The 25,455-nt window shown below is 45.0% G+C and overlaps 2 protein-coding genes across 2 annotated transcripts; both read left to right on the top strand.

Annotated features, from left to right (window-relative positions):
- Window positions 1–12,312: 12,312 nt before the first annotated feature.
- Ooep (oocyte expressed protein) lies at window positions 12,313–13,414 on the top strand. Its single transcript, XM_027411396.2, has 3 exons — window positions 12,313–12,692; window positions 12,850–13,035; window positions 13,320–13,414. Exons 1-3 carry the CDS (start codon window positions 12,503–12,505, stop codon window positions 13,412–13,414), a joined length of 471 nt encoding a protein of 156 aa, XP_027267197.1. The 5' UTR covers window positions 12,313–12,502.
- An 8,682-nt stretch (window positions 13,415–22,096) lies between these two features.
- Window positions 22,097–22,968, top strand: Dppa5 (developmental pluripotency associated 5). Its single transcript, XM_027411397.2, has 3 exons — window positions 22,097–22,208; window positions 22,289–22,468; window positions 22,889–22,968. The coding sequence occupies exons 1-3, from the start codon at window positions 22,097–22,099 to the stop codon at window positions 22,966–22,968; spliced, it is 372 nt and encodes a 123-aa protein (XP_027267198.1).
- The last annotated feature ends 2,487 nt before the right edge of the window (window positions 22,969–25,455 follow it).

Genomic DNA, 25,455 nt, shown 5'->3' with positions numbered 1-25,455 from the left:
AACACAGATCCACTTGCCTCTGCCTCTGGCATGCTGGGATCAAAGGTGTGTAGACCATCACACCCAGCCCCATGTAAATTTTTTTGGGGGGAAGGGTTACATTTTATTTTTATGTATATGGTGTTCTGCCTGTATGTACATCTGTGCACCACACTCATGCCTTTTGCCTTCAGAGACCAGAAGAGAGCATTGTATCTCTTGTAACTGGAGTTATAAATGGTTGTGAACCACAGTGTAGGTGCTGGGAAATTGAACTCAGGTCCTCTGGAACAGCAGCCAGTCCTTTTAACAGCTGAGCCAACCCTCTAGCCTCAGGTCTTCTTTTAAATTACATACACACATGTGTGTGTGCACAAAAGTGCAGATACCTATAGAGGGCAGAAGAGGGCACCAGATTGCCTGGAATTACAGTTAAGGGCAATTGTAAGCTCCCTGATGTAGGTCTGGGATCTAAAATATCCCCTGGGCTGGAGAGATGGCTCAGAGGTTAAGAGCACTGACTGTTCTTCTAGAGGTCCTGAGTTCAATTCCCAGCAACCACATGGTGGCTCACAACCATCCATTATGAGATCTGGTGCCCTCTGCTGGTGTGCAGATATACATGGAAGCAGAATGTTGTATACATAATAAATAAATAAAATCATTTTTAAAAAAAAGTATAGTCCTGGAAAGAGAAGAAAGGAGAAAGTGATATAGAAAAAACACTAAAAAATATCCCCTGATATTTGTTGTTGTTTTGTTTTGTTTTTCAAGACAGGGTTTCTCTGTAGCTTTGGAGCTTTTCCTGGCACTCTCTCTGTAGACCAGGCTAGCCTCAGACTCACAGAGATCCGCCTGTCTCCCGAGTGCTGGGATTAAAGGTGCATGCCACTGATTCCCCCGACTGAGCAGGAAGCATTCCTAGCCACCAAGCCATCTCTCCAGCCCCATAAGCTTCACTTCAATGTCTACCCAGTCAAACACAGATTCTTTCAAATTGCTTTAGGTTCCTACTACGTAGTAAGCCAAAAATTATGTTCATTTCCCTTCAAGTCATTTTTTTTCTTCTCTTTCTCTTCTTTCCCGTGTTTTACCAGCAACACAATCATGCTTGTACATCAACTACATGCATTAACTTTCACGATATAGACTAGGTCTGTATAACTTTGTCCATATCAAACCAAAAGTCCAGGGTAACTGACAAGTGGTACTTTAAGCTGACAATTTTGTTTTCCTAGAGTCACCTCAGGAGGAGGAGGTGATAGCCTCAGTGGAGCAGCATCCAATGACAATGATGGTAAAAGTAAGATGCCCTTTTCCTTTTCTAAGATAGGTTATTTTCATGATTCCAGTGTTTTAGTGGATAACACATTTGAATAGTAAAAATCTTTATGTGCACCGTATGGTGTTGATTTACAAAAAAAAGGGCATAGAATGCTACCAAGTCATGTCTGATTCAAGAAGGTAAAGAAAATGCCAGTGTCAGGGGACAGTGTGCTAGGGAAGTTTTTCTTCTTTATTGCATTGAGTAATTTTCACTCAAAAGGTGACATTATCTACTGTTTGTCTTTTTTATGTAAATGTCACCTCAGCTATCTTCTATAAGGGACCTATCCTTTAGGTAGTTTTAGCATGTTCCCCCAAAGTCAATTTAACAGAAGCTTTATATGTTCAATATGATAGTATTGAGGGGCTGGGATCTTTGGGAAATGAATCTCAGTGAAGATACTTGGGACATGGAGGCATCCATTTCAAAGGGATTAATCCTGGGCTGGAGAGATGACTCAGTGGTTAAGAGCAATGCCTGCTCTTTCTTTCTTTCTTTCTTTCTTTCTTTCTTTCTTTCTTTCTTTCTTTCTTTCTCTATTTATTTATTTCTTGGTTTTTTGAGACAGTGTTTTTCTGTGTAGCTTTGGAGCCTATCCTGGCACTTGCTCTGGAGACCAGGATGGCCTCAAACTCACAGAGATCCACCTGCCTCTGCCTCCCGAGTGCTGGGATTAAAGGCGTGCACCACCAACACCCGGCAGATTTTATGTTTTGGGATGCATCTACATCTGTGTTTCTTCCAGATAGACATCCCAGTGACATAACCCAATGGCCAATGGCAAATTTCTTTTCTTTTCTTTTCTTCTCTTTTCTTTTTCTTTTTTTTTGTTTGTTTTAGTTTTTTTAAGGCAGGTTTTTCTGTGTAGCTCTGGCTGTCCTGGAACTTGCTCTGTAGATCAGGCTGGCCTCCTACTCAAAGATTGGCCTGCCTCTGCCTTCTAGGTGCTGGGATTAAAGGCATGCACCACCACCATCTGGAAATGACAAATTTCTAATTAAAAAAAATAGATTTTAGGCTTGGCCTCCATAATTGACTTCAGGTATGGTGTTTCTATTTCTTTGCAACCCTCTGCAAAGATGGGCAAACCAAGGCACAGTGGTAAGTGATAAAGCTCTTTAGCTATGGAGGGAGAGATTATGATGTTTCAAGACTATGAATATTTCCACAACTGATGCTCTAACATCACAAGATGAAGGGATCTCTAGTTGTTGTGGAAGATTTCCAGCTTTCCAGAGTATACCTGGGGGCACTGGTGGTCCACACCTTTAATCCCAGTACGCTGGAGGCAGAGGCAGGCGTATCTCTGTGAGTTCGAGGCCATCCTGGTCTACAGAGTAAGTTCCAGGACAGCCTCAAAAGCTACAGAGAAACCCTGTCTTGAACCCCCCACCCCCCAAAAAAGAAATACTTTACAGAGTATTCCTGGAAGAATTCAAAGCAACACAGATCATGAACATTGTCATGACTACAACAGTGGTCAAAAATCCAAGGACCTGTGTTCATCTGCCTGTAGACACAAGTTGAAAGATGGAAAATTAATGTGATTTTGAAATTGACTCTTAAGTAGCAGAATGTAGTAGAGTTCAAAATGACTGCCCTTCTAGACATGACTCATTCTAGGGAGACCTTGTGAAGTGTTTATCAAACCACATCACCACAAAAACACAGGGTCACACAATTTAGAGTTCACACAATTTAGAGCTGCAATCACTATCTGGGTAGTTACCTGTGCTCATTCATAAATTCGGGAATACACTAGAAGGGCAAGCTAGACGTGACAAAAATATCCTTTCTCTCACTGAGTCTCAGTGCTGGCTGGTGATTGTGTGTCTAGGGAGCCAAAGCAGTCAATTTTACGAAGTAAAGAGGAGAGTCACTGGGTATCATTATTTCAGAAAAGCCTTCTGCATCTGGTGATTTTTGTATGCTCAGGGCCTAGCTTTGGAGTTTTAGTTAAGAGAAGGTTGGTCTGGTAGGGATGTAGGTCAGTTACTATAGTGCTTCCCTTGCACACCGAAAGCTCTGCCTTTTGTCCCTCAGGACTGCATTAGACTGCTCCTGGAGGCACAGAGGTGTGGGTTCAGCCTTTGGGAGATTGAGATGTGAAGATCTTAAGTTTCATGTCGTCCTTCTCTATATACTGAGTTTATGGGTAGCCTAATGATTTCTTGTAAATGGTCTCAAAAAGGGAGGAGTTAGGCTCCTGGCTACTGTCCTGGTAGAGGAAGTGGATGAAAGAGGAGCCCATAGAGAAGATTTCTCAGAGGTGGACAAGACAGGAGGAAAGATGCTCTCTCAGTGTTAGTGCAGACACTCCGTTCGCCTTAGCCAGGCTAAGCCCAGACTACATAAGCATTTACTGCAGCCACTGACACCCATAAGCAGCATGGAGAGGCACACTTCATTAATTAGCCAAAGAACCAGGCCAATTTTCCTGCCAGTTCCTGTTGAAGGCTTATTTTCCTGCCAGTTCCTGTTGAAGGCTTATTCAGGGTGGGTCATCTGATGGAAAGATTTGTCATGTGACAGCTAGTTAAAATGACTTAGAGACTATTCCATAACATGGGACATGTAGGCACCAGTCTCCTCCAGTATGGTGATCAGAAATACTCGAGAGAGACAAGATCACTGGGCGTTGGTGGCACTCGCCTTTAATCCCAGCACTCGGGAGGCAGAGGCAGGCGCATCTCTGTGAGTTTGAGGCCAGCCTGGTCTCCAGAGCGAGTGCCAGGATAGACTCCAAAGCTACACAGAGAAACCCTGTCTTGAAAAACAAAACAAAGAGAGAGAGAGAGAGAGAGAGAGAGAGAGAGAGAGAGAGAGAGAGAGAGAAGATCATGAAAAGATATGGTGGAGGAAGTCTACCCTTTTGTACATTGCTCAATTTGGAAGCAACTCCTACATTAGAATGGGGATGGAAACAGCATTTCTCACTAAAGTTGTCAGGGAATCCGCTCACAGTGACATGAAAAAGTAAGTTATATGTACCCGCAGATGAAAAGGAAAAGGGACAGACAGCTCTGCCAACCAAAGTGAAGACATTAACATATGTTCCACATGCAATGTATAGCACTGTGCTCAGGCAAAGCATGCAAAGTAAGCAAACACTCTCTCAAGACTGGCTGCCGAGCCTCAAAGCTGAGCACTTACTAGACACTCTAGAACAGTTCTGAAGTAGCCAACCTTTCTCTAAAGACCTCACATTTTGGTTTTTTATATTCAGAATGTTTATAGGCAGGCCTTGTGGAATTTTTTGGTGCCCTAATGCAAAGAACTGACAACAGAGGGAGTGCAGGAACTGGACTGCGTTCACGTGGCTCTAAGTAGATTTGGATGCTGGCCATCAGGCCTCATACATTTAGCTCTTACTGTCACAGTCTGTGTAATGTGTGTCAAGTGGAAACTGAATCCTTGATCTTCCTGAACCCCATTCTGAATTATAAAGCTGTACTTGAAGGGAGTCATGAGAGCAAATGTTTGTCAGGGCAGTTATCAGTTCCACTCTGTTTTCCTGCCATGAAGCTGCCATGACTTTCTCTGTCGTGACTATGTTCCCAGTGTCTGCAATTTTGGGACATTTTTGCTGGAGGCGTGCCAAGTCCCAACAGGGCACCAGTGAAACTTCAGCAAAGAAGCAACCAAAATTGAACAAAATACCTAAAGGTACTGTGCAAATCCAACAATAAGGATAAATTATGAACAGCCGTTATAATTATCATCAATGCTATATGCAAAACTAGGGAGAGGTTTAGAAGAATTTAAAACTATTTTTGGTTCTCAATTCACAGTTTGCCAGTAGAAATTCAATGCCAGAATTTTAAGATGAATTTAAAAGTAAAATTGTCTTGAATAACGCCTCCTGTGTTATTATATATGCTTTGGTTAATTTTCAGAAGCCTAGAGCATCTAAGATGCACTGCAGAGGGCAAAACTGGTGGCAGTCTATTTTCTCATGCTCACCAATGTCACTCCATGAAACATAATACTTTGAGTATTGCTGGTCCATGGTTTGTGAGCAGGTAACCTTGAGAATTTGTATTCGAGACTACATGGCATGAATTGTAACTCAGATTAGTTCTGGGTTAGTTCATCATCTATTAGGCTTAAAGTGATCATTATGAATGATGGGGTACTGGTGGCAGCTGGATGGCAATTATCAAGTGCTCAGTTTTCCCTTCCTTTCATGTTCCTCACTGGGTCTCTGCTTTCACTGAGAAAACTCCGTAAGTTACACAGCCTAGGTTGTAGAGCACAGCCACACACAGCAGCCTGATGTGTGAGCTAAGCAAGCACTGCTTTCAGAGAATATCATGAGTCACAGCATCCATGATTCTCTCTTGCTCTGTGACTTCCAGGTTCCCAGGAAAGTCATATTTAAAAGAAATTTTTATTCAAGAGGAAGAGTTTATAGCCTGTGAACAGGTATGATCAACTTTCACTGTCTGAAGCAGAAATCCTGCTCTCTCTCTCTCTCTCTCTCTCTCTCTCTCTCTCTGTCTCCCTCCCTTTCTCCCCCTCCCCCCTGCTATTTCTGGCTGAGTTTGAATATGCAAACATGACAACATTCATTATAGATACTTGAGTCTGTTTTCTTGAACAGTAAAAGAGCTGGAGAGATGGCTCAGAAGTTAAGAGCACTGGCTGCTTTTCCAGAGGTCCTGAGGTCAATTCCCAGCATTCACATGTTGGCTTACAACTATCTGTAATGAGATCTGGTGCCCTCTTCTGGCCTACAGGCTGACAAGCAGACAGAAGACTGTGTACATAATAAATAAATCTTAAAAAAAAAAAAAAAGAAAAGAAAAAAGAAAAATGAACAGACCCTTAGCAACTGGTACCTTAAGCACAAGGGCATTTGCAAAGGGCAGCATGCAAAGGGCTACACAGTATATGGTAGGCCTGCTCCTCCTTGTATACAATATCTCTTCCTAGTATTCAGCATTATGTAGTAGATGTCCTAATAGGATTTTCTAGTGAAATATCCTATCCTTATTTCCTGAGCCTTGTTTTTTTTTGGCTTTTTGAGACAGGGTTTCTCTGTTGAGCTTTGGAGCCTATCCTGGCACTCGCTCTGGAGACCAGGCTGGTCTCGAACTCACAGAGATCCGCCTGCCTCTGCCTCCCGAGTGCTGGGATTAAAGGCGTGCACCACCAACGCCTCTTCTATTGCCAAGGTTTCTCCTATCTACTCAGTGTTGAGGAAGAGAAACCAAACCATATGTCACTAATTTGGGTGACACGGTCCTTCTAATGTCTCTGTTTCTGTGATTGCAGGAGCCCTGGGAAGAATATCAAATTGTGAGTATGCTAGAATTCCTTGGTGGGGGAAAATGTAGGTGCTGGGTGTGGCACCCTTACTGAATCTTTGAAGGGACACTTACTTGTATGTTCCTGGAAGGGAAAGGATAGTCAATGTGTTGAAAAACAAAATTGATTCTCTAGGCAAAGTTGTATCGTCAAGTTCTCCAGTTGTTGGCAGGAAATGCACTCACCTTGAGTCTATGAAAGGTTGTGTACTTGAAGAATGCAGAGTTCTTGTGCCCCTCGTGGTTCTGAATGTGTGTGTGATGTAGTATAAGGTTACATGTTTTTTTTTAGGAAATATTCCTACTTGTACACAGTAGTTGTTCTCAACCACTTTCTCAAATACCCTGGCAAACATACTTTTCATGAATTTTATATACTTCAACTCATCCAGTGTATGGTTCATATGTACCTAGGAACTGTTACTTCCATTGAAAAGAGCCTCCACTGCTGGGCATGGTGGTGCACATCTTTAATCCCAGCAGAGACAGACAGAGCTCAGTGAGTTCAAGGCTAGCCTGGTCTACATAGTGAGTTCAGGAGAGGCAAGGCAGAAATACCATGTCTCAAAACAAAGTACTCTCCACTGTTCCATGAATCACAAACATGAGAAGAGATTTCCACAGAGGCACGATCATTCAAGTAGAATAAAACACAACTATACTTTGAGCTTTCTGGTCAGTTCACAGATTCTTTTTTGTGGTGATTTGAAAGAAAATGGGCTGTAAAGGGAGTGGCAGTGGATAACATGCACAGAGGATAGCAAGTACTGTGGATAGCAGTAGTTATCTGCAGAAATGTTATCCGCAATGCTATCTGCAGTGTTTGTTATCTGAGGTGCTTGTTATCCACAGTGCTTATATCCATGGTGCTTGTTATTTGTGGTGCTTGGAATCATGCCCTAGGAACTGGTCCCATGTATAAAAGTTGGTGAAATAGTTTAGTACACATGATAACATAATCATGAGCAATGCAATGCTTATATGTGACTTCTTTAAAACCCTAAGGAGAAGCCGAGCATTGGTAGTGGCAGACAGATCTCTGTGAGTTTGAGTCCAGCCTGGTCTACAGAGCTCATTCCAGGACAACAGACTCTAAAGAGACTCTAAAGTCACACAGAGAAACCCTATTTCAAAAAGAAAAACAAACAAACAAACAAACAAAAAACAGGCTTGAAGGTGGCAGCCTACTAAGAATCAGTAAACATGGCCAGAGTGTTGGCACACATTTTTAATCCCAGGACTCACTCAGGAGGCAGAGGCAAGAGGATATCTGTGAGTTGGAGGCTAGCTTGGCCTGCCAATGAGTTCCAGGCTGGCCAGAGCTACAAAGTAAGACACTGGCTCAAAAATCAAACAGCAGCAAAAATGCTAAACGAGCAAAAAGGGTTGATAAATATATATTAAGTTTTAAAAGTAAAATGCTTTATAAAAGCAGCAAATGCATAAGTTATAGCATAAGCCAACATTATACTGTATATAATATTAAAAACAATTTTTGGGGGGGCTGTGTTTTGAGACAGGGTTTCTCTGTAGCTTTGGAGCCTGTCTTGGAACTCTCTGTAGACCAGGCTGGCTTTGAACTCACAGAGATCCACCTGCCTCTGCCTCCTGAGTGCCGGGATTAAAGGCATGTACCACTACTGCCCGGCTCAAAAGCAAATATTTAAATGAGATATTTTGACAGCTATTGAGCAGAACAGAAGAAGGGACTGGACTCTGGCTAGTATAATCATACCTCTGTTTGTACAGCAATTCCCCATACCCCAGTCCTATTCCAACAAATGTACCAGTCTGACTGCTGTGGTCAGTGTTCACTCCAAGCTGTCTGTAAAGTGCACTGTGGCATGAATATACGCAATCATATAACCATGACAGCAGTGTGTCACAGATGGTGAATTTACAATCTGTACTGAGATGTCTGACTGTTCCTAGGTAGGCAAGTGGGCTTATTCAAGTTCAGCACCACACGTAAGAGTAGGTGACTTCTGTTGATATTATATATACCCTATTCCCTAAGTAAGTGGGTTCCTGCATGTGTCATACAGTGAAGGGAACTGTAGGAAGAGATAAGAATGAGAACCCCGTGCAGACTGACTTCATCAACCTGGATCAGACTTCAAGGAGTCTAACACCAGGCAGTTCATTGTCTGTGGCACCCGAGCCACAACTAAGTCCGAGTATTGGGCAAAACCTGGAGATTTAGTTAAACACAGAGATGTCCAGCCACTTGTGCTATGTGTGTCTTTCCATCTTCATTCATCTGCCCATTTTCTAGGGAGAGAGCAGCCTTATATACACTTACAGCACAATGGAAAAACCCAAGATATAAGAGCTCCTGGAGCCAGGCGTTTGTGTCGCACGCCTTTAATCCCAGCACTCGGGAGGCAGAGGCAGGTGGATCTCTGTGAGTTTGAGGCCAGCCTGGTCTCCAGAGCGAGTGCCAGGATAGGCTCCAAAGCTACACAGAGAAACCCTGTCTCAAAAAACAAAACAAAACAAAACAAAAGAGCTCCTGGAAGAAGAGCTCGTGTTTTCTCAGGTGTAGTGGGGCAAGGCTGGGGCTGTAAGCCAGGACTAGAACACAGGATGCACCTGTGGTTATTGGCTGACAAGCAACTCACAGAGACCCTGTAGGGTCTAGGACCCAACAATTGTCAGCATATTTAAGACTCGGTGCAATTTTGGAAAAGGTTTTCAGGCAACAATCAGTCCAATTCCAGGTACACAATAAAGCTTAAGGTATGACTGCATAGAGACCATGTGGCCATGAGGGGTTGTTCTCTAGCTAAAAGGCCTAGAATCTAGTGTGGTCTCTGACAGATAGCATAGAGGTCAGCAGCCATGAAGTACATGAGGGAAGAGTCTCAAATAATCATTCTGGGGGATTTGGGTGAGGTCTGCCACCACAGATAGCAAGGTCACCAAGTCATTAACAAAATCCACTCCTCAGCTTTCTGGATGGAATGCAGGTATTTGATTTTTGTCTTCTCCACTGAGGAGACACCCCTGCATTCCTGGTTCTCTTAGGGCTTCTCTGTGAGCACAAGGACCTCTGGGCCCCCAACATTTTCTCACTTCTAATTTTTAAAAAGAAAAATAGTGGCCATAATAGATGCCAAGATTGAATGCATCAACTCTTTTTTTTTTAAGATTTATTTATTTATTTATTTATTATGTATACAGTGCACCAGATCACATTACAGATGGTTGTGAGCTACCATGTGGTTGCTGGGAATTGAACTCAGAACTTCTGGAAGAACAGTCAGTGCTCTTAACCCCTGAACCATCTCTCAAGCCCCTGAGTGCATCAACTTTTAGCTAGTCAAATAATATAAGCAAGAATAAGATAATTATTAGAATAGCTAGCAGTGGACTGAGGAAAGGGGAAGTCATCCTTAATTCACCCATCTCTTGATTAATTTCTGCTAATATTTTTTGCTGTGAGCAAAATGGGTGTAATACAGCTATGACAAGGCCATCATGCAGTGCTTCTAGACCTAGGGGCTCTCAGGGAAGACCAGTAGGGGTATAGATGAAGAAGGGTTCCATGGGAGGTAACCTCTGAACTGCACCTCTAAGGGCCAGTTACTCCCTAACCAAGGCCTGGCCGTGAGCAGGAACAGAATGTTAGAAAATTCCAGAATGCATAGAAAAGTAAAGCCAAGACAAACTAGCCTCTGGAGGAATGATATTAGGAGACTCATGGCCATAAACAATCATGATGAGACCCTAAAGTGGGTATCATTTAGGGGAGAAAGTATCATGGCTGTAAGTAGCCACAATGTGGCCCTGAAAGGACACAGTCCCTTCAGTTTCATAACACAAAGGTAGTTTCTGACTATCAGGTTTTCAGAGGCTGTGGTCAGGTTCTAAGCCATGTGACCTTCTCAACACTCTGCTGAATACTTGGCTATGCTTTTAAGTCAATAGGAATTCTAGGCCTCTGATGGCTGTGTGCTACTTCTGTTACCCACTTCTGCTCCAGATCCCCTCAAAGCACAGCCAGACATCATCTAACAGAGAACAAAATTGATTGCTCCATGGCAGTATCCCTACCAAGACATCTATCGACCATTATAAACTACATGAAAGAGCAAAGTACATGCTGTACAGATGTAAAAAGTTCAAAATGAAACACCTCATTTTGTAATTAAGAAATTGTAGGTAATTAAGAAATATGAATTAGGAACTGGAGAGATGGTTTAGCAGTTAAGAGCACTACCTGCTCTTCTAGATGACCCAGGTTCAATTCCTAGCACCCACATAGTGGCTCACAACTGTAACTCCTGTTCCAGGGGAACCAACAGACACACGTGCAGGCAAAACACCAATGTACAAAAAAATAAGTGAAACTAAAAGAAATTATATAAATATGAATTACTAGCTAGGTGTGGTGGTGCATGCCTTTAATCCTAGCACTCAGGAGGCAGAGGCAAGCAGATCTCAAGTTGGAGCCCAGCCTGGTCTTCAGAGCAAGTTCCAGGACAACCAGGACTACACAGAGAAACCCTGTCTCAGAAAAAGCAAAGAGTAAAATTTAGAGAAAATAGAATGATGTCTCTCATAATAATCTGGTGCCTGAACTGAAATGCATTTATACTGGTTCCTTCCAGGGATGACAGGGAAAATGAAATTGTTGGAAGTCTTGGTTGTAGTTGCTCAGTTTGGGTTGGGTACAAGGAGCATACATTAGGCTACAGGGAAAATGAGGGCACAATAATCACATGACCTCCACCTGCCTCTTAATCACTCTCAAACCAAGACACCTGGAGGTAAAATGGTGGCACACCTGACTCAGCAGCTCCTGTTAAACAGTAAAAGCATTTTAAATCTTTGGAGGCTGGCATGGGCTTATCGAGTAATATGCAGTAATAAATATTTGGGAAACTAAGATTCCAAAAACTCTGCCTCCAAAACAAAAGGAAATCACAACGCAACTGTCATCCGAATGAGGATGACCAGGGTTCTTATCTTCCTCACATCTTCACAAAACTGATTCCCACAAACAACATGGTAGCTAGTCCCAGCTCCCTGTGGGAGTCTGAAACTACAGAGACAAGGTACATATGGGCTTGGTCTATGTTTGTGAAGTAGCCTCAGCTGGGAGCATCTCAGGAGACTAGCTCAAGTGAATGTATGTACCTATGGGAGCTTCAATGACATCTCTACCTCATGCCCAATAGGGACCCCAGTGTTCCAAGTTTCCAGTGGTCAGGTAGACTTGTCAGCACTGCTAACAGAAGCAGAGTGGAGCTCAGGACAGAGAGGATTCCTCTAGGAATCAGCAAGACATACAAACCTTGCCAGGTATCATTGTATTACGGTTAAAAATGATTTTTTTAACCTTAACCAGAAGATACCTACAGAGAAAATAGCAGTTTAGACTGAAAGAAGAAATTCATGCATACATGACTTAGGAACTTAGAAATAAATGAAATTAGTCAAACTTGTTATGTGTTTCAGTAACCACTTCTGCCATTTAGTTTAAAACATGGCACAATTGCATAAAAGACTTCTAAAGGCAACCACAGTTCAGAGCTGGAGAAGACAGGACACAGCGGGGGTGAGGGGGCATTCTACAAACCCTCCTAGCTCGCCCTGGAGCCCATATGGATCTTTGAAAGTAACACGGAATTAACTAGACCACTGGAGTTGAGTTAAGTCAAGTCACCAAATTAAATTTTCAGAGCCAGCAGTATACTGGGCAGGGCTAGGATGCTGACAGTCTGAAGACCCGACAACCCCGCCCCCTCAGCCATGGCCCCAGCTGTTACTCGCTCTGACTGGGGGCGTGGCACACAAGGGGCGTGGCCGGACCGCACATTGAAAATCTCGGCTGTTAGCCCCGCACCGTAGTATCTCGTGATTGCAGTCTGAGAGTCCCAGTATGGAACCCAATGCTACTGAAGATCACGCGGAGCAGAAGAGTCCAACGCGGAACCGTCCTTCTAAGAAGCAGCTCAGCACCCCTTCTGTGTTACCGCGGCTTCACGTGCGGCCCTGGTGGTTCCCAGAGCAGGAACTCAGCGATCCTCTCGTGCTGTACATAGAGTCCTGGCTGGCAGACGTAATCTTTGGTGAGCCTCTAGGGGTCTGGGTTAGCTCCCTGTATTCTATAGGGGCAGCAAGTCCATACCTCATTCCCCAGCCCAGTATTCCATCAAGTCCATCAGAGCCTGCCCCTTCCCCCGCGAAGTCGTTCTACTTACTGATCAGACTCTTCTACCTTTTTAGGCCCAAACCAATCCTTACTCCCCGAATTAGAGTGGATAAGCCAGGCTTTGGTGACAATGGACATAGTTGACTCTGGCAACTTAGCTGAAATCACCATTTTTGGACGACCCGCCGTAAAGAATCGATTGAAAATCATTCTCTTGAACCTGGTAGCATGGCACAAAGAAAACCGCCACATTGTAAGAGGTAAGGGCCTTTGAAGACCCTTTGAAGCCACAGGACGATTCCCAGCTTCTGGAAACTTTCTCACAACTTCAAGTTTCCAAACACCAGGCAACCGTAGTGTCCCTGGGGATCCCTTTCGGAGGAGACCCTTGAGAATGAAAGCACAGGCTGGATACACCCGGGGCCATCACCTTAGGTATCACTCTTCCCAGATTCCAGGTCCAGGACCAGAGCCGCCTCCCTTCCCAATCAGGGGGAGTAGATTCCATTTCCCCTCTTGACTGGTAGTGTTGTCCCTCTTTCAGCTATGAAGATGAAAGAACGTGAGGAATTATTGAAGTCCTCTCCCTCCAACTCAAACAACCTGCCTGAGCCAGTGCAGAAGGCACCTGCTGACTGACAGGCAGCCCGACTTCAGCCCCTGGAGGTGAAGAGCAACATGACAGATTCTTATAGTCACTATACTTGTTTTCTTTCTTGCCTTTGTGGATACCTGTTGGTTTTCCTTTGCAAATAGCAGTTTGTAGAACTATTCTACAATGTAGAAATGACTTTTTTCATCACATACAATAAATTTAAAAGCATCATAGCTATCAGTTGATGTGAGGTGTGTATAGGTTGTACTCCTGCAATTTCTAATACACAACTTCAGTCAGGCCCTCGAGGATAACTTTATTAAGTGCAGTGGTATTTTGCCTGTAGGTATGTCTGTGGGAGAGGTGGAGTTACAGACAGGCGTGAGTTGCCATGTGGATGCTGGGACTTGAACCCAGGTCCTCTCAGTGCTCTTAACAACTGAGCTATATCTTCCCCAGCCCCCAACCCCTTTGTACACACCCCACCCCTCAGGACAGGATTTCTCTGTTTAACAGTCCTGGCACTCTGATTTGTAGACCAGGCTGGCCTTGCAGAGATCCACCTGCCTGTGTCTCCCGAGTGCTAGGATTAAAGGCGTGTGCCACCACTGCCAGACCCCTTTGTACTTTTTTTTTTTTTAAATTTTAAGATTTTTATTTATTATGTATACAGTCTTCTGCCTGCATGACCAGCAGAGGGCACCAGATCTCATTCAAGGTGGTTGTGAGCCACCATGTGGTTTGCTGGGAATTGAACTCAGGACCTCTGGAAGAATAGCCAGTGCTCTTAACTGCTGAGCATCTCTCCAGCCCCCCCCCCTTTGTACTTTTTACCTGGCTGATTTTTTTTTTAAACAACCTGCTGGCTGTTCTCCTCCTTCCCCTCTTCCCTACCCCACTTCCCATGCACTCCTCAGTTTCTCTTCAGAGAAGGGCAGGCCTCCCATGGATACCAATCAAACATGGCATATCAAGTTGAAGGCTGGATGAGGCAACCCAGTATAAGCAATACGGTCCCAAAAGTGGACACAAGTCAGAGACAAGCCCTGCTCGCACTCTTGGGAGTGTATAAGAAGACCAAGCTGCACAACAGTAACATACATGGTCCCTCTGCAGTGCCCAGGTCAGTTCCGTGCAGGCTCCCTGATTGTCTGTTCAGTCTCTGAGCCCCTATGAGCCCAGGTTAGTTGATTCTGTGGGTTTTGTGTCTTTGACCCCTCTGACCCCCACAATCCTCCTGTTCTACAGGAGTCCCAATTACTTAGTTGATTTAAGGCAGTGGTTCTCAACCTGTGCGTGGAAACCTCTTTGGGGGTTGAATATCAGATAATTTGCAACATCAGATATGTTTAGACTCTTAACTGTAGCAAAATTAATTACGAAGTAGCAACAAAATCATTTTATGGTTGGAGGTCAACACAACATGAACTCTGTATTAAAGGGTTGCAGCATCAGGAAGGTTGAGAACCACTGATTTAAGGTGTGCAAGAATTCACTTTGGGAGTCCTCAAAACAATGTCCCAGGGATTCCTGGGGATTTGCATCTCTAACAATCTCAGTCTGTTGAAACACCCCTTTAGGCCAATCATCTGTAGCTGCTGGAGGGAGGGGGCAGGCTGGCCTGCCGAGTTGCCAAGAGTAGTCCTTGAACCTATCAAGCCACTCCTAGGAGTTGTAGTAAGAGCTCCAGGTTGCAGCTTTCTTGTCATCCATGTTGGGTAGCCATGCTGCAGATGCTTTTGAGTCACCACTGCTCCTGTAAGCCACCCTCACCCAGACTCCTGTAACTCCAATTAAAGTCATTGGTTCACCAGTCAGGATTTGGATGCAGTAATAACTTTGGTCTGTTGTGGGTTCCCTTACTTCGGTGAGTAGACTGTTCTGTGTCACCCTAGGATAAGTCTTTGTCACAACATCCTGATGTCTGGGATATGATACATACGTTCTTCATGGACCATGACACTGTGATGGTCAGTCTGTAGGACCACACCTACCCTTCCTGTCACCACTTTAAGGAAGTGGGATTCCTGGTACAGAAAGTACATGAGGCCTGGCTTGGGGACACAGGCCTGTAACCTTGGAAGCAGAGGCAAGCAGATCTGAGTTCAAGCCCAGACACAAACCTAGTAACCAACAACTTCATATTGGAATTAAAGATGAATTTCTGTTTAAGCCACCTACTTTGTGTTATTTTGTTGTGGTAACCCAAAGGTTTTTTTGTTTGTTTTTCCAGACAGGGTTTCTCTCTGTAGCTTTGGATCCTGTTCTGGAACTAGCTCTTGGAGACCAGGCTGCTCTCAAACTCAGAGATCCGCCTGCCTCTGCCTCCTGAGTGCTGGGATTAAAGGCGTGTGCCACCAACGCCGGGCTTCAACACTATGATCTAGGTAGGACATGGATGCCCTGCTTTTTAAGTCAGTGCTGGAAAACAAACTTGGTTCCTTGAGTTTTAGCAAGTGCTATACCTACTAGCTGTATCCCAGCCTCATTCTGTTAGTCTCCCACAGCCTAGATGGGGATGCTGGATTGAAACATATCCACTCTGGAACTTAATATAATTGATATATGGCAAAGAATGACTTTACGTTCCTGATCCTCCAGATTCCACCACCCCAGACTGGGATGAGAAGTGTGCATCACCATGCCTGTTCTACCCTGAGGATATTTAAGTAGAGTGAGGCTGGGCCAAGTTGGTACATGCTTTTAATCTCAGCACTCGGGAAGCAGAGACAGGTGGATCTCTGTGAGTTCAAGGCCAGCCGGGTCTACAGAGTGAGTTCCAAACAGCTAGGGTTACAAAGAGAAACTCTGGCTGGGTGGTGGTGGCACATGCCTTTAGTCCCAGCACATTGGAGGTAGAGGTAGGTAGGCAGATCTCTGTGGATCTTTGAGTTGGAGGCCAGCCTGGTCTACAGAGTGAGCTCCAGGACAGCAAAGTCTACACTGAGAAACCCTGTCTGGAAAAACCAAAGAGTGCTCTATCGTTCTCTTCTTCACTTCTGAAGATCCATGTTAGTTACATATTAGCTTTATGCCAAGCACCTAAACTGGATGCTTTGAATGCAAACACCTGACTCAGCTCCCAGAGCTGGGACAGCAGCACCAGGATAAGATATGGACAAAAGCAACAATTCCATGATGCAGGCCTAGCTGTGTCTGCCCTTCCATTTGCTCTTTCTGCTTTATGTGTGCTGTGTGTGGAGTGAGGAGTTTGCCTAGGCCACAAACCTGTGCAGAAGTCTGAGAGCAGCTCTGTAGTTGGTTTCCTCTTTCCTCATACCTTCTATGTGCTCTTGGGCTCATATTTGGTCATCAAGCTAAGGAGGCAAGCTCTTCACTGCAGAGCCATCCTGCCAGACCCTCTTTTTGTTTGAGCATGTACAAAGATTTTATTTGACCAAAAAACTTGTTGAGGAACAAGTAAGACAATATAACGGGTCTGAAGGATGATACAAAGGACAGAGAAGGAAGGACACAGGCTATCACACATGCTGAAATGGGTTTGCTAAACAAATTGACCAACTACACATACACACTTCTGCTACATTTTCCATGTAAATTAACAGCTGCAAAGCCCTTTTAAGCCCAGTTGTTTCTCGGCCATTATGCTGATTGCAACCAGATTTTGAACTCAAAACAACTCAAGACACCTTCAAGACACCTGAGTAGAATAACAGCTCAGAAAAGGTTTCCAAGGAGTAACTCAGTGCTGCTCTGTCCAGAAGCCAAGCGCACTGGGCTCTAGAAGTATCCGGAAAGCCTCTGAGCTGCAGGGTTCCTGGGTAGGGTTTTAATGGTGATGGCTAGGTCCTACCTGCCCCAGGGAAGACAGAAGCAAAGTTCAAGAGCTCTTGGCTGCTGCAGGGGGAATGATGTTCCCTTCCTTTCTTTCTTGCAGGTAACAACATTTGCCATTTAAGCCTTTTTTTTTTTTTAAAGATTTTATTATGTATACATTTTGCTTCCATATATATATCTGCACACCAGAAGAGGAAACCAGATCTCATTACAGGTGGTTGTGAGCCATCATGTGGTTGCTGGGAATTGAACTCAGGTCCTTTGGAAGGGCAGTCAGGGCATTAACCTCTGAGCCATCTCTCCATTCCCCCATTTGCCATTCTTTTTTTTTTTTTTTCCGAGACAGGGTTTCTCTGTGTAGCTTTGGAGCCTATCCTGGCACTTGCTCTGGAGACCAGGATGGGCTCGAACTCACAGAGATCCACCTGCCTCTGCCTCCCGAGTGCTGGGATTAAAGGCGTGTGCCACCAACGCCCAGCCTCCATTTGCCATTCTTGTTTGAACATTTTCAGCTCATGTTTCCAAACATTTAGCACAAGGTGTGTGTGGGGGGGAATGGGGATTCAAAACAGCGGACTCCACTTTTCCCAATGTCTAGGGCAGAAACAGAAGTACTAGGAATGGCCGCTGGAGATTCCCATAGGTCAAAAAAGAGCTGGGTTCCATTCTCATGGATTCCCTGGAAAACTTGCTGAGTGGCAGCCTCTGGGAACTACAAGGAGTGTGTTTGGTGACTTCAAGGACTGCTGTGACTGTCTCAGGGTTTCTTTTGCTGTTACAGGACTGCAGATGCCTTTAATCTCAGCACTCGGTAGGCAGAGGCAGGTGGATCTCTGTGAGTTTGAGGCCAGCCTGGTCTACAGAGTGAGTGCCAGGATAGGCTCCAAAGCAATACAGAGAAACCATGTCTCTCTGGAGAAACTCACCAGGACCAAACCAACTTGAGCAGATACCCTGGGAAGCCAGGAGCTGATACAGAGACCACGGAGGAGTGCTACTTACTGCTTTACTCTCCGTGGCTTAGCTTTTTATACATCACTCCATGATCACCTGCCCATGGCTGACACCACCCACATGGGCTGGGCTCTCCCACATCAATCCCTAATTAAGAAAACGCACTACAGACTTGCCTACAGGAAATCTTTTTTTTTTTTTTTTTTTTTTTTTAAAGATTTTATTTATTATGTATACAGTCTTCTGCCTGCATGACCAGCAGAGGGCACCAGATCTCATTCAAGGCGGTTGTGAGCCACCATGTGGTTGCTGGGAATTGAACTCAGGAAGAACAGTCAGTGCTCTTAACTGCTGAGCCATCTCTCCAGCCCGCCTACAGGAAATCTTACGGAGGCATAAACTGAGAGTTTTCCGGGATGACTCCAGATTGTGTCCAGTTGACATAAAACTATGCAGGATGATGGGAGAGCTCTGTCTCAGCCTAGTGAGCCAGGGGAGTATTGTGAGGGATGGGAAGATGTCTCAGAACTTAGCAGTACTTGCTTTGTCTTGTAGAGTACCCAGGTTCAGTTCCCAACAATTTCACGGCCACTCAAAAACAAACTCCAGTTCTGGGGGATCTAATGCTCTCTTCTGGCCTCTGTGGCCACAGGCATGAAAGTGGTGAACAGAAATACATGCAGGCCACACTCAAGGGCATGGGGGAAAGAAAAGCGGTGTTGGTTGGCCCCACCTGTGTCAGCATTCCTTGCCACAAAAAGTTTCCCCTGTTAGCTCCAGGAGTAAGAATCAAGGATTCCCAAGCACAGCCATTTATCTTTCTAGATCCTTCCCCCAACTCAGTCTTTTCCTAAGAGGTTATTTCCAAATGAGCCAGGATTGGCTGGTGCTTTGACCTGGGTAGTTTGTAGACATGGTCAGTTAGCTAAGCTCAATGTATCTTGTGGTAATGAGGCAGCCCTGGTACCAAAGTTTCAGGCTTCATGGTTCCTGTACTCACCTTGAAGCATCGTATGGGTAACACCAGCCATACAGGATATCCTCTGCCTTTATCTGAACAGGAAAGAGGGAGGACAGAAGAGTGGGTGGCTCCACAGAACTTGGGGAGCCGAGAGAGGGGATGGCATGAAAATTGGGCCCCAGTCACTGGAGAGGCTTTCATGGGGTGACATGCCCCAGTGGTCTCAGTAGATGTATTGTCAGGGGCCTCTGCCTTCCCTTTCTTGTCTAGTCAGCAAGCATTATATCCACCAGTTAGGCCTCTAGATGACCCGCTTTTGGACTCTTTGGGTACTAAGTATATAACCTGTCAGACAACAGGCAAAAGTCTCCCAGCACCTGAAATAATGTCCCTTCTTATTGCTGAAGTTAGCTGTTTGAGGCCTCTTGAGAATGGCCCTGTGCTGGAGCAAAAGCAGAGAGGCTAAGATTGGTGGCCCTGGCCTGTAATTCTAATCCCAGCACTGGGGAGGTGGAGGTAGGAAGATCTTTAGCTACAGAGGGAATCAGGCCAGCCAGCACAGCAGCATGAGTTACATGAGCTCCTGTTAAAACCACACACACACACACACACACCAAAAAGAATGAAGTCTGGCGGTGGTGATGCTCGCCTTTGATCCCAGCACTCCGGAGGCAGAGGTAGGTGGGTTTCTGTGAGTTCGAGACCAGCCTGGTCTGCAAGAGCTAGTTCCAGGACAGCCTCCAAAGCCATAGAGAAACCCTGTCTCAAAAAACTAAAAATAAATAAAATAAAAATAAAAAAGGATGAAAACTACAGGAGAGTTGAGAGTATAGATACTTGGTTTTGTGTTGGAGCTGGAGAGATGGCAGCAGTTTGGAGGGCTTCCTGCTCTTTCAGATGATCCAAAGTTTGGTCCTTAGTGCCTGTGTAATCCTCTGAGTCCATCTCCAGGGAGTCTGACCTCTGGCATCCCTAATTACCTAAACCCACATGCGCATACCCCCACACAGCATTCCTAGCCACCGAGCCCCCTCTTTTTTGTTGTTGACAGGGGAGCTCACAGCACAGCCCAGTCTAGCTTTGAACTCAGGCTCTTCCTATCTCAGCCTCTTGAGCGCTTATTCCAGCCACTCCGCAGAAATTTCTACACAACTTTGTACTGTAGTCCATATTTGTTTTCCCCATTGCGTTGAAATAGTCTCAAGTCAAGAATACTTGCACAGCATTTTACTGTCCTTTTTGTCTACCAATAAAAGGTCCCTCTGACTTCCTTTGTTACATCACAATTGATAAACCAGTTTTCCCTTTGTCTCACTGTCTCTATTGTAAAGCAATGTCCTACTTCCAGACTCTTTCTTTTTTGTTTTTTGTTTTTTTTGAGACAGGTTTTCTCTGTCACTTTAAAGGCTGTCCTGGAAGGAGCACTTGTAGACCAGGCTGGCCTTGAGCTCACAGAGATCCGCCTGCTTCTGCCTCCTGAGTGCTGGGATTAAAGGGGTGCATGCCTGGCAACTTCCAGACTTTTTCAATATCTAGTCTTCACTCACCTTCATCCAATAGTTTTTAGCTATTGGCTTTTTATTTATTTATTTATTTATTTATTTATTTATTTTAGTTTCTCCAGACAGGGTTTCTCTGTATTGCTTTGGAGCCTGTCCTGGAACTCACTTGGTATACCAGGCTGGCTTGGAACTCAGAGATCCAACTGCCTCTGCCTCCCGTGTGCTTGGATTAAAGGCGTGCACCACCAAAGCCGGGCTCATTTTCTAACTTGTTAATGCTAGTGGTTTCAGTAAAGGCCAAACCAAGCTGGGGGGTGGAGGAGCACACCTTTGACCACAGGTAGAGTCAGGCAGATCTTTTGAATTCTCCAGCCAGCCTGGTCTACAGAGTGAATTCCAGGATAGCCAGGGCTACATAGAGAAACCGTGTCTCAAAAAAAAAAAAAAAAAAAAAATCACACAGAAAACCCCAAAACAAACAAATAATGAAAACTTTGCTTTAAGCTGTTACTAATAGCCAACTGGAAGGACTTTACATGTTACCAGGCTGTGCTGGACCTGGGAAAACCCAGCTTTATCTTCATCATAAGCCATAAAACACTGAGGTTGCCTCCTCCAGTGAACCCACTACGTGGATTCAAATTTGTTTTATTATTTATTTATTTATTTTGTTTTTTCGAGACAGGGTTTCTCTGTGTAGCTTTGGAGCCTATCCTGGCACTCCCTCTAGAGACCAGGCTGGCCTTGAACTCATAGAGATCCACCTGCCTCTGCCTCCCGAGTGCTGGGATTAAAGGCGTGTGCCACCAACACCCGGCTCAAATTTGTTTGAAATACTGGTTTAAATAATGAATGAGCTACGTTTATCCAGAGGGTAGTCTGAAGCCTAGACCAATTTGGGGTGGAGTGGCCAGGCAAGGAACTGGTGAGGGGAGCTTTGAAATCCAGGTCAGTGGAAAACACCCAAACCTTCAAGGAGGATCGTGGGGGCACTTTAAAGGCACTGTGAAAACAATGAATTCCCAAATTTTGTTTTCATGATTATGACAAGAATTGTAGTTGACTTCTTGGAAGTTGCTCAGGTACCACACAAAATGACACTCCAGGATCTGATTCCTTTGGGATGGGGAAAACCATAGTCTTAGAAGTCTTCGACCTTCCAGCGTGGATCACTACTTTTCAGGGTTCAGGCCCAATCAATTATTTCCCAGAGGAAGGCCATAAGCACTGACTCCTATTCCCAAGCCCCCTGGATTTGGAAGAACAAGGTAGTACAGCTTGGGACAGATGGACAGGGCAGGGTGGTGGCCTGGCGTGGTCTTCCAGGGCCACAGCCTAAGGGTGCAAACAGGGAATCTGAGATTGGGCCCCGAACGGGGCGGGCCCTAGTGGGTGTGGTCTAGCCAGCCTCCACCCCACAGGTGCTAAGCTTCTTGAGTGCTGGAGCTGTGGGCCACAAGGTTAAATCTGAACTAGTCTTCATTGGGACAGGTTGCTTGCGAGGAACTGAGATGGCGACCTACCCAACTCGTCAAGATATCCCGCCGTGGGTGAAAATTCCCGAAGATCTGAGAGATCCAGAAGTATTCCAAGTACAGACGCTGTTGCTAAAATATCTATTTGGTGAGTGGCAAGTCTTGACCCGGCTGCTCAGCTCAGGCCTAGCTCCCTGGCCTGGAGAGCTCATTTCCTTCTTCCAACAGGCCCACAGGGATCTCGAATCCCTCACATAGAGCAGGTGAGCCAGGCCATGTTCGAGCTGAAGACTCTGGAATCTTCCGAACTCACTGAGGTCTTAGTTTATGGCTCTGACGACCACAAGCTTCGGGCCAAATGGATGCTTCAGTCCATGGCTGAAAGGTGCCGCCTGCGCCAGGAGAGAGGTGAGTCTGAACCACGGCTTGGTGGTGTAGCCTCACCCCTCCACCACGCTTCCCTCCCCTCTCGCCTCTTCACTGCCTGCATGCTTCTAAAGGTGGCTTGCTTTAGAAATTACCCGGGACCCCCTTGGCCCCTGGGTTGTCTCTGAGAATCTTTTGGTGGTTCGGGGCCCCAGAGATGAGTCTAAGGTAAGAAGGAGTTGGGACTGGTCCCTCTAGGCAGGGTTATTCCACCCCCCTCCCCCACACCCCATCATCTCCAGGTGTCTAGGAGAATGTTAGAACTGGCCCAGTGGTGTCTGCTTCCAGACCCAGAATGCTGGACTTAATTAAAAGTCCACAAAAAGATGCTGAAAGACAGAGAATCCTGAGGGCTCTATTGTTCTACAACACTTAATTCTCCCGTTGGTGTTTCTCATGCAGAAATGCTCAGGCTGGAGGAAGCCATGAAGACCCTGGAACTAGGCCAGTGTTGGAATGAAGCCAGTTTCCAGCCGATGTGACAGATAAGATGTGGAGCAATTCTGGTGTGGTTTTTACCTTTGTTATAGCCTTTACAGTCTAATGAGATATTTCTGGATCCGTGATGAGAGGTTGCTAATAAATAACAAAATGTAAATAGTTTCTTGGCACTGTTATCTAACGAATTGAAAGTCACAATTTTCTATCAGATGCATCTCGAAGGTGTGATTCTTTTGTTTGTTTGTTTTCTTTATAAATTTTATTTAAATTGGAAACAATTGTATACATTTTATTTAAATAGAAACGATTTTGTACATTTGATTTAAATTAGAAACGATCTAATTTCCTTCTTCCTCCCATCAAAATCTGTCAAATCCTTTGGGGCAGGGCCTAGGCCCTCCCCCTTTGGCAACTCTTGTAACTCAGTTTGTCCAACAAGCCATACCTATTCTGAAAAGGCCACACCTCCTAGTAGTGCCTCTCTAATGACCAAACAGTCAAATATGAGCCAATGGAGGCCATTGCTGATCAGACCATCACAAAGACATTACCAGAAAGTCTCAGTTTAACACCAAAGAAGACAGCCTTATATCTTTGTACATGGAATGCTCTAAATTCTGTGGGAACTCCTTTGACCATAAGGTCAGGTAGGTGCAGCTGGGGTTGTTTTTTTAATTCTTTCATTGCTACTCATATTTACATATCCATTCTACCATTCCATTGCCCTCCCATCCTCCCATGTTCCCCACCAACCCCCTCCCCAGCCCACCCCCAACTCCTCCCCGGGGATAGTGAGGCCTCCCACCTGGGACCTTCAAAGTCTGTCAAATTGTTTGGGGAGGACCTAGGCCCTCCTTGCTGTATCTGGGTTACAATAGTATCCCTTCATAGAGAATGGGCTCCCAAAGCCCATTGTGCTCTAGGATAAAGACTGGTTCCACAGTTAGAGGTCCCATAGACTGACTGTCTTGGCCTGAAGATGTGATTCTTATGGCTTGTCACTGCACTGAAATCCTAGGGAAGTAGGTACCATACTGTCTGGAACTCACCTGGAATATCATTAAGAACAATAGCTGTAAGCCTGGCTGTGGTGGTGTAGGCCTTTAATCCCAGCTCTATGAAGGCTGAGGCAGGCAGATCTCTGAACTCTAGGCCATCATGGTCTAAAGACTGAGTGCCAGGACAGGTTCCAAAGCTACACAGAGAACCCTATCTCGAAAAACAAAACAAAAAGTTCTAAAATGCACTAATGTAAAATAATACTTGAATGCCCTCCATCATTTTTTTTAAATGATTTCAATTAGATTTTTTTTGGGGGGCGGGGTTGTTGTTGGTTTTTTGTTTTTCAAGACAGGGTTTCTCTGTACTGCTTTGGAGCCTGTCCTGGAACTTGCTCTGTAGAGTAGGCTGGGCTCAAAAGTCAGAGATCCACCTGCCTCTGCCTCCAGAGTGCTGGGATCAAAGGCGTGTGCCACCACCGCCCAGCCACACCATCATTAAAAACATGGAAGATCCTAGGCCTGGCCCAGGATGATGTGGTAGACTTTGGGGAGCCCCTTTTGAGGGCCTTACCCTGCCTGGGGAGTGAAGGGGGGATGGCTGGGGGCAGGTGGGAATGTTGGGGGGGAGGGGAGGGAGAGGGAGAAGGGATTGACATCTAAAGCAAGCTTGTTCCTAATTTGAACTAATAAAATAAAAAAACATGGAAGATGTTTTTGTATCCTTGTAAATGCCTTGACAGAACATAGCTTGTGGGATCGTTTAGCTTCTGCATTCAACCTGTTGTGAAATACTATCTAACCTGTAATATGGGTTATAGATTGTTGCATAAGGCACCAAAGGGAAAGTGGAACTTCTGATGGCTGAAGAGCCACCAAAGTGGGTGTTGCAGTTCACCCTGTAGCAACTAATTTGAGCGTTAAACTGAAATAATCCCACTGAGATTTCTGGCTCCATGGCCTTAGGTAAGTTGTTTAAATCCCCCCCATATTCAGGGTCTCTAGGCACTTGGGAGACAGGAGGATTTGGAGTTCGTGGCCTGTCTCAGCTAAAAAGCAAGTTCTAGGCCAATTTGGGCTACAACCCCATCTCAAAATAAGTATCCGTCCACATATCTATGTATATGTAGGGTACTTCAAAACAAGTACCATATGTAATAATAAATATTAACTTGCAGAGATTGGTAGTGATGGAAGATAAACCTAGTGTGTCCATGGGACAACTGCTTTCCCTTTGTGATCAGTTAAGGACAACATTGTTGTCCTGCCAGTAGCTGAGGGTGACCTTCAACTCATGATCCTTTGCCCCCACTTCCCAAGTGCTGGCTTATATGTGTGCCACCACACCCACCCAGTGCCAAGAAGTTGTCATTGAATTTTTCCATACAGTTGAAAGATCCAAACTCCATTTTTCCCTGTTAGGCCCTAAGTAACCTCACCTGTGTGTACTAGGCTTTATTTCTGCTCCAGCTTATCCTTACTTCCCTCCAGATACCAAGTTTGTTACTTGAGCTTTTGCTTTTTGTTGTT

This window comes from Cricetulus griseus, chromosome 4 (genome assembly GCF_003668045.3).
Source record: "Cricetulus griseus strain 17A/GY chromosome 4, alternate assembly CriGri-PICRH-1.0, whole genome shotgun sequence".
NCBI classification, from domain to species: Eukaryota; Metazoa; Chordata; class Mammalia; order Rodentia; family Cricetidae; genus Cricetulus; species Cricetulus griseus.
Note: the sequence above shows the minus strand (reverse complement) of the source record. Positions and strands in the feature narration are given on the sequence as shown.

Coding starts and splice junctions, on each gene's coding strand:
- Dppa5 (XM_027411397.2), top strand. CDS start 22,097: ATGGCGACCTACCCAACTCGTCAAGATATCCCGCCGTGGGTGAAAATT. Junction 22,209..22,288: donor GTTGCTAAAATATCTATTTG/GTGAGTGGCAAG, acceptor TTCTTCCAACAG/GCCCACAGGGATCTCGAATC. Junction 22,469..22,888: donor CCGCCTGCGCCAGGAGAGAG/GTGAGTCTGAAC, acceptor TTTCTCATGCAG/AAATGCTCAGGCTGGAGGAA.
- Ooep (XM_027411396.2), top strand. CDS start 12,503: ATGGAACCCAATGCTACTGAAGATCACGCGGAGCAGAAGAGTCCAACG. Junction 12,693..12,849: donor GCTGGCAGACGTAATCTTTG/GTGAGCCTCTAG, acceptor CTACCTTTTTAG/GCCCAAACCAATCCTTACTC. Junction 13,036..13,319: donor AAACCGCCACATTGTAAGAG/GTAAGGGCCTTT, acceptor TCCCTCTTTCAG/CTATGAAGATGAAAGAACGT.